We start from the raw sequence: 13184 nt of genomic DNA, 5'->3' as shown, positions 1-13184 counted from the left end.
GAACTACCACAACCATCATCTAAACAGTACAAGTATTTATAAACAATTATCAACGTAAGATACTCATTTTCCGTTGGCCGGATACTATCAGCAACAGCCTACTGTGGTTGAGGGCAAACCAGCTTCCAGCTAAGAAAATTAGGAAAAGACGTTGAAAATCGATAAGACACACATTGAGGAAATTATCAAACTGTATCACGAGGCAAGCCCTAACTGGAAATCTTGAAGGAAAATTTAAAAAATAGGAAGCCCAAAGAACACACTGAGTCGAGAATCGGAAGTAGACAACAGAATAATGAATAACAATTCCTAACAAATGGGAAGGATTGCCCATGACAGAGTTAAATAGAGAATACTGGTGGGTGGTCCATTCTCCTCCACGGGGGATAACAGGCGTAAGTAAATAAGTAAAATGAAGCAAACAAATTATCTGGTTTTATTTGACTACTTGATTAGGAAGGATTTTTCAACTAATAAAAATTTCGATTTAGTTTTCATGATGTAACGACATTATTATTTCGTAGATTTATTGAAAATGAAGAACAGTCGAAAAGCTAACACGTTCTAGTATGAAATAACTCAAAAGTGTTGAACCATATGTCCATGACATACATATACACATTCTATATCAGATAACAGTTAACAATCGAAGAACACAACCAAATCATTATTACATGTTTCGGTGGTGGAGAAGATTTGTAACTCAGGTGGATGATTTCGATGGAGTTTTGTTCTCTGACCTGGATGGTTTGTTCACAGAACAAAACACCATCAAAAACATGTTTCAGTGTTAACTAAATAGATTTATTCACTTTAGATTTGTTGATTGCAAATATTTATATAGGATAAAATGTCGATACTATTGTTTATGGACCATTAAGTGTCCACCTAATAACCAGGACTAAATAAGGGTTATAAACCAGCGTGAGCAAATAGTATAGTGAACAGAACACGAGTGGAGACAATCGAATGTATCTAACACAAAATTACAGGACTTGGTAATGAAATCTAACAATCATAAAGTAAATGCTTAATTTGCAAAATATCCACCAATTGTCTCAAAATAACTCAGACTTCATTGTTCTTGCATTTTCATACAAATTGCATCCTGTTTCCATTCTTTACTGTTTGATCCTCTTGTCTCTCTACTGCCAGACCTTCAGTTCATGACTAATTTCATATACTACTTATGTCAATATAAGTAGCACACACCACAATAGAATTATGATTTACAGTTGATGATTAGGGTTAGAAATTAGATTTAGGGTTTTCATCATGAACTAACATCAGCTATAATGCCAAAACTCTATTTATCCGAGACCTGTTATCTTATTTTGGTGGAGTTTTGTTCTCTGAGCTGGATGGTTTGGTCGTGGAGCTTTCATCGTTCTTCTGAACGACATCATCAGCACAAACTTCAGATAGAAGTGAAGTGTTTGAGCTCACAAAATCAACTGCGTACACAATTTGTTCAAGAGGGCGAAGACACACTGCAGCACACTGGCAGCACGAAGAAATGAAGAGAAATACCTGAAGGACATATTTCAAAAGAACGGCTACCCAACCAACTTCATCAAAAAATACCAACCGCACGCAGCATTAGAACTCAAGTCAAGCACAAAAATCAACAAAAGGATCACCCTACCATATATACAAGGAATATCAGAAACCGCGACGAGACTGCTGAAAACCTTCGGAATAGGTGTGGCACACAAACCGACAAAATCACTACAATCAATCTTATGCAAACCAAAAGATGAAATAACAAAGGAAAACAAATCAAACATCATCTACAAGATAAATTGTGCCAACTGCGAAAAACACTACATCGGACAAAGCAGTCACCCCCTTCACCTTCGCCTACATGAACATCAATTAGCAGTCAAACGCCATGATATCTCTTCACTTATATCAATACACGTGGACAACTGCGGACACTCATTCGATTGGAAAAATGTGGGAATCTTAGACAGAGGAAACTCCAAAAACACCAGAGAATTTTTAGAAGCCTGGCACTCAGGTCAATCAGCAATCAACAAGCATATTGAAATCAATCCAATTTATCAACCAATCAGAAAAATCATGCACAAACATAAGAACAAAAATCAAAACAATGGGAGACACAACCAAAACAAAGAAGTAAACAACGACAAATTTAAGGTCAATAAGAACCAATCAACGTCGAGGTGCACAGAACAAGCTTTGAGACACGTATGGAGAAATTCAAACACTTCACTTCTATCTGAAGTTTGTGCTGATGATGTCGTTCAGAAGAACGACGAAAGCTCCACGACCAAACCATCCAGCTCAGAGAACAAAACTCCATCAAAATCATCCACCTGAGCTACAAATCTTCTCCACCACCTGTTATCTTATACGTGATTGGTTCGTCCATAAATTATAGTGTTGCCGATAAAATAATGTTTCCAGTAAAGTGAATTGTAAATATGATGGTATACTTGTTGTTTCAAGTTTTATATCAACAAATGAGATTTCCTAGTATGAATTATTTAATTTCTGAGTAATTGTTATTATAAGTTATAAAATATATTCTTGTTCTTTTAAAAAAACTGAGTTCTGTTAAACTTCTGCTGTTGTGCAACTCTTGGGAAAACACTCAAAATTTAATTAGTAAATACGTTGTAGTGTCGGTGACTATGTTAAACCCTCATAGCTTATTCTAACATCTGGACAGGCCAATTTTTCCATTCTTCTTGAGTCATGTTTTGACCTTGCTGAATATTCAATTATCAGCCTTGACTGTATTCATATGAGAGCATGTGTGTGTACATCTTATCCTACTCATCATGTATCTGTAACTTATTTCTGAGTGACCATAAATATTGAATAATGCTTGAGTTGGCTCACATGCCTTCTCCAATGTGCATCATTTCGCTTCTTTCTCTTCTATTCGTTTCACCCCTCTTATTTCCTGTTCAGATCAGTGAGTGTACAAAATATATGTATTCATAAATCCATTCTCATATTTGACTTATTCAATTCCGTTATTTACTAACGCGAATTAAGTAGATGATTATATACGAGGACTGACGATATGTGTACTTCGACAACATTCATACGATCTAATTAGAGTTAGATATCGGGCCAATAAAACGTTATACGGATTAGTGGATTTTTCGCTTTTATTAACTAAACTTTGTGATATGAAATTTACATTTTCAATTTAGATTAATGAAATATCAATTGTTGTATCTTGAATATAAATAATTTTCAAGTAATTAAACATAAAGTGTAAATTATTTCTAACACGATGGTTTGGTCGTGGAGGTTTCATTGTCCTTTAAAAATAACATCATCAGCAAAAAACTCGGACAGGAGTGAAGTATTCAAATTGTTCCACATATGACTGATAGCTTGCCCTATCGAAATCGATCTACCTCTTCAAATATATATATCCTACTAAACAAATATACATCAGACGTTCATTAGTGACTAATGTTGAGATGAACTCCTAGCGTCTAAGTGAAAAGTCTTGATGAATGAATCGAAATAAACCCAACTTACAAAACTAGTTTATGAACAGAAATAATGATATTAATGGGTTTATGTGTGACCGTACTACTTAGAAAACAAACTCAAATTAGTAGGAAAATTGCTAGTTAACCTATCAGGAAATGACGAATAATCTGTCTCTTTTATAGAACCCTGTTGTATCGCTTTACTGAGCGCTGAATGGAAAAAGTATCTTCAGACTTCTCTCATCTTTTTAAGACATTTCAGAGAAGCTCTCGATAACTGTTAGGAATAATGAACACACACATGGTACACTATAAGGAAAAGAATATTCTACATAGATTCCATATTTACTAAAAGGGAAACCACCGTGCTCAGTGAAAACACACAAGTCAAATAATTATTTTACCAAAGATTTTTTATTCTTTATCAACAACTCTTAATCATGTATGCACACTATAATTATTCCTTTTTAACATGAAAGTAGTTTATGTTACAGAACGCTCATGTAATCAAAAAACAACATTCTTCGAAAGAAGATTGAAATATTCCATTTTCCGATTGATTATATTTATCATAATTAAAATTTATTAAGATTCCATATATCTCATATCTCGCCTCAACTGGCATAAAACAAGTTGAGGACAACAACATGTAATAAAATGATCATCAAGTAATGAGCCCTAATAAAATAGAAATTATTAAAATGAATAATTATCAATAATAATATTGGTAAATGTAAACAACTGAATAGTCAAATATACCCACTGAGAGTCTAGAAGCACCGGAATGACGAATCTCTCAAGTACAAGACCCCTAAACAACACACATTCATGGACATCATCGGGAACTAGACTGAGGGCCTCAGGCTCATAGAAACCTCTAGACATGGTGAGTCATTCATATGTACAACTGAGAAGTTTCATGCTAAGACAAAATGGTTATCTAGTCCTTCCTACTTTGCAGTGCTTGTCAAAATAAAAACCAACCGGTAATGTAAACTATGGAAACGTCACATTCTTCACAAACCCTTTGTAATTATTAAACATAAATTAAAACAGTTTCGGAATTGAGTGTGCTATATAATAGCTAAGAAATTCATCGATACTACTCGAAACACAGTAGTTGATATTGTTTATAAGCTAACATAACGAACATCAATATTGTAGAAATACATTTAACGGATCATATTACATTATCCAATGCGTTAGCACAAAGTTAATGTAAATAAACAAATATACTTAATATCTATTTACGAACTTTGAACAATGTAAAATTTAGTATTGTGATATAAAAAGTGAAACGGATCTAGAATTGTCACATGAAGTCTGATCGGATTTTTCATATTTAACTGATTATTATATTATTTCGATTTTAATAATACAGTTGTATATACTGATTAGCATTATTACATGGTAATAGATAAGTCTTTGTTAATACATTTTATTGTGTTTTGAATCTATTTACCCTGGTGATTTTTAGTGTAATTAGTACATAGTTAAAGGTACAATTATTAAACATAAAAATAACAGCCCACAGTACATTGTAAGACTGCCATAAAAATCTCATCTAGTTTCTGTTCAAGTTTCATTAAAATGATGTTGTTTTAATGAACTCCAAATATTCATTGGTGAATGTGCATAAAACATTCATAAGAATAATTCAGAAGTATTTCCGTTAAATTACTAAACTCAGATAATATAAAGTGAACAAGTATAAATCAAGCATTATTTCTCAATAATAGTCGGGTAAGACACATGAAGATTCTATGTATATCATGTGTACTTTACGCTAAAGTAATAGTACTGTATTATTTTACGTATAAATTAGATAACAAGCGTTGAACAGGTACTGTCTTTCAGTTTGATATTTGGATTACAAAAGGTTCTTGAGTATGTTTGATTTGCGTTTCATCCCTATGCATTTGGTTTAGATTCAGTTTCAATATCTCTTTCACTAAACATGTCTACTATCGTAAAACACCAAATACAAAGTAACTACAATTTTATTTTACTGGAATGGAGCTGTTTATTTTATATAAATGAAAGTGTTCTTCTTCTTTACTATCGAAAACGGTGTGCCCCAAGGAGTTTTCTCTATCTCCCCCTATTGGTGTCCTGTTAGTTGAATGCCCCAATCTCTTCTACTAAAGTATTCTCGATAAATATCTTGGTGATATGACTGTAGTTATATCAATTTTCTTCTCGAGGTAAAAATGGCGGTCTCTTCTAAATGTTTTTACACTCAATTTCTTAACTTCAAACTTAAACCTGAAAGAAACTGACCATTCGTGATTATTGATGATTCTGCAACAAATAAATATCCCAAATGTCATTATGTAGGCTGTTCTTCTGATCTAAGCCTATCTCTACATTATTTGTTAATATCGAAGGAAGTTTTCTGTCCAAATTTTACTCATAAATAGGTTATGTGTCTTCAGATTTGCCGAATACATAATTGTCGTGTTCCTTTATATTATTTGTGACTATCATTCATGAATAGTCACTGAACTTACATGAAACGTTTTCTTTAGGTTGTGTAGGATATTGAACTTTATTTGTGCAACCAGCGGTAAATCTTCTGATTTCATCATGAGTACAGTTGAGAAAAACTACTAATAATCATTTTACCAAAATAAACTATTAACTTCATGAATTTCTCCTCGTGTATTCTATCCCAAAACGAGATACAATTTTATAAAAATACATTTATATAAACAATAAATCTAAAACTCGTATGATATATATATATATATATATATATATATATATGTTGGTAGTCCTGTTGACAACCTCCAACCATCTTAATAGTGAACTGTTTTGTAAAACAATTTAATGTACTTCGGTGAGCAGATTAAGAGGAGTTTGACTTGAGGAATATACCTTTTAACATGTTTAACGAAAATAACGGTTACCCTAGAAGATAGATTGTTTAGACTGATCTATTAGGCTTTACTATTTATAACAGCATTCCTTGTGCAGATGTAACTTTCAAGATTCAGTTTTTTAGACACTACTTTCTTTTCCTTAATGAAAGCTATTTGAGCTAAGTATGGAGCCGAATACTTCCTGATTAAGATAATAAACGCATCTGGATATTCATTCTAACTTACTGTAATCTCATTACAAGTACTAAATCTTCCATACTCCCACGTTATATATAATATTGTTAACATTCAAACAAACTTATTTGAACGAATTCCTTACACTGATGCACTAGAGCATTTATTCATACAGCCACTTGGTGACTTATTACTCACCTTGACAGGATATGTCGTATTTCTTCGTCCAAAATACATCTTAAAAAACATATATACGTCTGAAAAACTAAGTCCACGACACCACAATGACAAAAACCAGAATTACTAATAGATCAGTAAAACGTACATCTATGTTGTGTTTGATTCGATGTTTAATACGTAGAGGAAGAACACCAACTCCAAATAAAGGAAGCCAACAGGCCTCATTTGAAATGCTATACATATGACAAAGATAACATGGATAACAAAATCCTGCACAAAGACCTGTAAACACAAAGCACCATTTAAACAACAGATTTGATATATTTTCTAAAAAATTATTAGTGTTTAATTTATGACTGAGTATTAGTAGTTTTATTTCCAAATCGAGAAAATATGGCACTGATTACCATCCACTAATCAATCAATGTAAAGCTCTCAGTTATACAGAAGGTTGATCAAGGCACAACTAACTCATTCGTAAACCTTTTCATTATGACAATAAGTTACATGGGTTCGAAGTCACAGTGAATATTAGCACCCTCAGGATTGAAAGCATACCCAACTGAAAATCGATAACTAGGTCGATACCTAGGTACACAACTCATTGTCACTTGCATGTAAACATTTATTGTATTCTTTGGAAAGTGGGCCACTGAATGTTGAATGAGTGGTCTAAAACTAATGCATCAGTACTACCGTCTATAAGTTCTGGGCCTGTGACGAATGCGAACAAGATATTGAATAGTCTCTCACTATTGCAATAAATTTAGCTACGTTACTTTACTAGCGGTGGAAAAACAAACTGAAAATCTTCTTTTCTTATACTATCGCCTAATAAGAGAAACATAATGCAACAATCAGCAATAATACGTCCGATTACATTTTAAATTATTGGATTCTTAGTTAGTACCATTGTGTCTATTTTGAAAAAGGATAGATTTTCAATCTTCCATCGACAAGCAAAATCATCTCAGTAAATTATTATTGCTTACATGATTCACAATCATCGAAACAGCTACAAATTCCAGAACTCCATCCTCTCGTTAGGAAATATCCTTGTTGAGGTTTCTAAAAAATGAAATTGATCGTGATAAATCAAAATCACGAAAACGGCTAAGGCATATAAATACACAACTGATTTACTTAATAAGTCTAGTTTTGTTAACATACTTTTAAAATACCAAGATGCGAAGATACTCAAACTTTGATTACTTCCTCAATGTTGTTGCATTTATTGCAATGGTAAGTAGTGGAAATCCTCTAAGCAAAATCTAAATCCACTCATTTCTTTCGAAATATATGATATAGCTTGTGAACCTGATTGACAATAAAGTAGTTGGTGCGCTATGATGTTCATTTTATATTACATGAGTATATGATATGTTTGTCTGCTCACTGCGCATAATATCTTTAGTCACTTAAGCACTGGTCGCACGAAGTAAGGCAACTGATTAGATGAGTTGAGTCTATGTGCATTCCATAGTGTACGATGGTTTTGTTTTTCACTCTAGTACATATAACGCAATTAGTTCACAAATGAACACTCGTGACTCAGAAAATTCGACCCTATAGAGTTATCTAAAAGTATATGATAAAAGTATTATGGCTGAATTTCCAAGATATATAGCTTCTCATTAAACTATTTCGAACTACAAATTAATAAACACACGATAGATCCGTATGTTTGTTTTCACCAGTTACACCTTTATATTACACGATAGTAAAGAATCTTCTATAAATTAAACGTAATGAATGACAATGGTAACTAGGAATTATAATATTAAGTGACTGGTAGATGAAAGCAGTAGTCAGTTAGAGAAATATGAGTGATGAATCAGAACTTATCACAAAATGAAGAATTGTCCTCGCAAATACCACTTAGAATACCTGAAATAGGTTCAAATAGTGTATTCTATTGGTTATTTTTTGATAATTTCATTTGTGCGTAGTTAAGAAGTAACTACCACTAGATCAATGTATGAATCTCCCTTCGCCACTTATGAACATATTTTGAACTACCAGATCACAGGGGTAATCGACCGTTATTCCTTCTCAGTTTGCAGTTCCTCAGTAGTGTTAACCCGTAACCCCTAGATTTCAAGTCATGTAAATTTTTGTTGCATCACTGGGTTAAAATACAATGATCTTTACTTCCGATATTCATTAATTCCAACTATTAACATAACAGGTTTACAAAACCCCTTCAATTCGCAGTTTATATTACAAAATGACCTTAGCTTCTCCAATCATATCGAGCATAAGACAGGACTAAAGTTTATCAATGTAAATAATTCGATGCCTAATCAATGTTTGGAAAGTTGAGGAATTACCTGAGCTCAATCCCTAAGAAGCTCCATATCACGACGTAACAACTCTCTAAATTCTTACACATAGTTCCCCTTAATCATTCTGAAAAAAGCAAGATCAAAGATTCTAGCAGAATAGTATGAATTCACTTTATCTCGTTTGATTCTTGTAAGCTGTTTACAGCCTGTGACATTAAAAATCATAATTACAAAATGGGCATAAATTACTTACATGAAAGAGTTCAGTCGGGTTGTGTTGAAAACGTATTAATATAGCAAGCGTGTAAATAAATTCAACAGACTGAATACTGTAAATATATACCTTATGTAAAAGAACATTCGATTGTGATAAGAGTTCAAATGGCCAGAAACAGGTGATAACATATGAGTAGACACTGGTAAGAATAAAATGATTAAAGCTCAGTTGATAAAATAGGATGGTGAGAGTAATTTATAGACAACCCTTGAGCGACGCCAAATTGACCTTGAGAGTATTCATCTAATAACAAGGACCAAACGAGGGTTATAAACCAGAGTGAGGAATTAGAATTATGATTTACAGTTGATGATTAGAGTCAGAAATTAGATTTAGGGTTGTCATCACAAACTGACATCAGCTGTAATGCCAAAACTCTATTTATCCGAGACCTGTTATCTTATACGTGATTGGTTCGTTCATAAATTATAGTCTCTCCAAAAGTTTAAGATGCCATGAGGGAATATTTGTCATCAACCCATTTTGTAATTATGATTTTTAAATATCACAGGTCGTAAGCAGATGACGAAAATCAAGCGAAATCAAATGAATTCATGCTATTGTGTTAGAATCTCTATTTTTTATTGGTTTACAATGATTATTTAGTGAAATTTAGTCCTTCATGTAAACGACCATCTTGTGAAACTGAAGAAGACTTACACTCGACAAAGGCATTTTATGCACAGGGAGAACTTTAGTATTTGAATCATGGAAACAGAAACTGACAAATGTCAAACATATACAAACATTTCTTATCGCTTACCAATACTGACAGAGGCTGCTGTAAAACAACAGTGGTAGATTGTCCGCTTGACCGTACTTCAACCATTGTTAGTTGATTTATGTTAAGAGCATTGTCCAAGTTTATATATATATATATATATATATATGTATATATATATATATATTCGTGTTTGTCTGCACGCTAATTATTTCATTAAATGTCTGTCCCATTCACCAAACACCGTTTCGGTTATATTAAAGCTTGTATTGATTTCTTTTAATTAGTTGTCATACTAACTTCAAGGTGTATCTGTTTGCTCTTCGATAACGTGATTGTCTGCTTATAACTGAATCCATGCTTGAAATAAATGTATCACCACAAAACTTCTCATTTCCTGCTGTGATCCAGACCAATTATGTAGTCACTGTTTCACTAATACCGACTATTTTTATTGCAATTTGATTGGTTCAGTCTCATGAACAGTGTCTTTTTTTATTGGATGGTCCTAGCCAATTCTGAAAGTGGTCTCCCGGGAGCGGGATCGTTGATGCGCATTGCTAAGGAGTCCCACATTAGGACGAAATAGCCGCCCAGTACTTACATGTTTTCCATGATAATCTAGCATTATTTGACTCATGAACTCAACTATTGAATCACTATAATCTCCATAAAACCCCCCTTTCTAATAATTTTGGAATATATCAAAAATTATATTTTGGATAGTAGTATAGTTAAAGTTTGATGAATTTATCGTTAAATAAAATATATAACAGTTAATCACTTGTAACATTATGCCAGAATAATGTTACTATTAAAAATTAATTATAATACAAGCTATATATCAATGAAAACTAACTGAATATCTTAAGTCAATTACATTCACAAAGATTTCATTCAATATGTCTTATTATGTTTTCTCTTTGTTTTTATGGATATGATTATGAATACAGTGGTCTTGAGTGCTGTTAGAAGTATGAGGGTGGTTATCACCTCACGGTTGCGCACACCGTGGAAGGGTTGTTCTGGAGGTACCTGAAAAGGAAATTGGATTACAGGTGGTCTTAGTGACCTGAGAGCGTGACCGCAGTGCCCAACGGACAACTGCTTGAGGTCGGTCACACACAACCTTTTCATGGGTAATTTTTGTGTTAGCTCCGTACTTGTTGAGACCTTACCGCCGGAGATGGATATCCGTGGGATAAGACGAGGTGTGCATTTTTAGGGTCGACCCTTTCTAACTCCATTCCTCCCTGTGGGAAGGCAGCATCGCTGTCATGCTGGTTGTCTGAAGGAAACACCTTACTGCTGTCACACCTCTGTACAGTCAGTAGTACGACTTTACCTTCGGACCTTAAGTTTGTTGCTTTTAGTCTCACCGCTCTTCAACCGACCTGTCTGATATGGTAGAACCTTGAGGAATGGTTATTCCAGCCAGTATAGCTAAGTTGCTTAATCACGACGGGAAAGCCCGACCACCACGTCAATGTAACAACAACGGTCGGGTGTTTATATAGATACGAAATTCATTATAAAAAAATTACAATCCAGTAACAAAGTCTTAACACTAGTTTTTTTTCTTGACATTGATTTATGTACATTATATCAGAAATACTTTTTATTCATTAACATTCATACAAAGAATAATATTTCATATTTATGTTTACAAGTTTAAAAGTATAAAGCACTTTGTAAAGGAACAGTGAATAATCTAAGATTATGAAAGATCATTTTAAAATTCATCGAATGAAATGTAGTTTTATCACATTACAATAGATTATTACTCTTATAGGTATACTAGATAATCATTTTCAATGAAATACAGTATGTTCAATTGCTAAGTAACCTTTAACATATCAACAATCACAACGACAACAACAACAAACAAGGGAACAATATAAATTAATATGAGACTATTTTTCCCAATATATAATCTTTATGTTTCATAGTTATCAAATACTGATCTAGTTATGAATTAGTTCTGAAATGAAAATATGTTTAGAATGTTACTAATTAGCTTTTATGTACCTTAAATGTTTACGAAAAAAAAAAAAAAATTAATTTAATATCATTTTGGTGGTGGTGGTGGGATAAACTTTAAGCTACTGTTTCTCCCAGAACTATATTTTTTGTTTGTTTCTGATTCATTATTACTTATAAGTAGATATTATCTACACTTCTAAAGTTTTATGTTATAAGATAAATTTCTTTATTTTATAACCCAAAATAATAATGATAAGAATATAATTATTTACATAATGGAATAACTCTAGTTATTTGACAAAGTTATTCAATTATTTTTCGATCGAATATTTTCTTTATAGTAAGAATGAAACATTAGATCTATGAAGAATTAAATTAGAATGTGTAGTGTTAGTCGATATCCATCTAGTAACAAATTCAATGAAATATCTATAACTAAAGGAAGAAAAAAAGAAAAGAAAATGTTAACCGAAAGTATGAAATGAAATAAATCATTGTATTAAGCTTCTCGTGAATACATGTTCTTAAGTGTTTCTTAATAAGTTCATATATGCAGAAGATTATGTAAAGTAAATATAATTACAATATCAAGGTATGTGATTAATCTAATGTACTGTAAAGCATTTGTAGTATATAATTGTATTAAGGTAAACGCGTAAAACTTCAATACGAATAGAAGTTTTACTAGTAGGCGTAATGATAAATGTTTGTATAGTTTTCCAAGCAACATCTAAGTCAACCTCGTTTTCAGAACTACCTAATCGTGACCTCAGTTGTTCCTGGAACCTACTTCAGGTTTTCTCGCTACTCAATTCAGTTCTAATGGGTCCTTTTACTGTGGCTGACTGATTGATGATAATTGTTTAATTGTATGGGGGATTTGTGGAGATTGTAGCATTTTAAGAGTTGAATTCACGAGTCAATTTAAACTGGACTACCATTAAAAACCTGAAAGCAATGGATGGCTGTTTTGTCCTAGTATGGGACTACTGAGTAGTGAGTATACATGGTCCCTCCGTGACCAATTCAGTCCATATTGTGATTTAGAACAACATATATAGGCGAACAGTATTGTTTTCGATTAGATCCTCACCAGGCTTTACTGCAATGTACAGTGATATTTAGATGCACATACAAAATTATTAAACAAATCAAGGCAATTTATGATTCCGTGATAACAGTAGAATATATGGGCCGGCTCCA

At 32.8% G+C, this 13184-nt stretch overlaps 1 protein-coding gene across 1 annotated transcript; it reads right to left on the bottom strand.

Moving 5' to 3' along the window:
* Window positions 1–3472: 3472 nt before the first annotated feature.
* On the bottom strand, window positions 3473–10550 carry PLAC8_2 (Placenta-specific protein 8 protein). Its single transcript, XM_051211887.1, has 4 exons — window positions 10041–10550; window positions 7708–7783; window positions 6861–6997; window positions 3473–4157 (listed from the first exon to the last, which is right to left on the bottom strand). Exons 1-4 carry the CDS (start codon window positions 10104–10106, stop codon window positions 4065–4067), a joined length of 372 nt encoding a protein of 123 aa, XP_051072000.1. The 5' UTR covers window positions 10107–10550; the 3' UTR covers window positions 3473–4064.
* Window positions 10551–13184: the final 2634 nt, after the last annotated feature.

The sequence above is a fragment of the Schistosoma haematobium genome, chromosome ZW (assembly GCF_000699445.3).
Source record: "Schistosoma haematobium chromosome ZW, whole genome shotgun sequence".
Taxonomy (NCBI): Eukaryota; Metazoa; Platyhelminthes; class Trematoda; order Strigeidida; family Schistosomatidae; genus Schistosoma; species Schistosoma haematobium.
Note: the sequence above shows the minus strand (reverse complement) of the source record. Positions and strands in the feature narration are given on the sequence as shown.

What these genes read in the sequence shown, in the direction of transcription:
- PLAC8_2 (XM_051211887.1), bottom strand. Translation starts at nt 10,106, where the DNA reads ATGGTTGAAGTACGGTCAAGCGGACAATCTACCACTGTTGTTTTACAG. An exon ending in AGCAGCCTCTGTCAGTATTG is followed by an intron (nt 7,784 to 10,040) that starts GTAAGCGATAAG and finishes TTCATTTTTTAG; the next exon opens with AAACCTCAACAAGGATATTT. An exon ending in TTTCGATGATTGTGAATCAT is followed by an intron (nt 6,998 to 7,707) that starts GTAAGCAATAAT and finishes TTGTGTTTACAG; the next exon opens with GTCTTTGTGCAGGATTTTGT.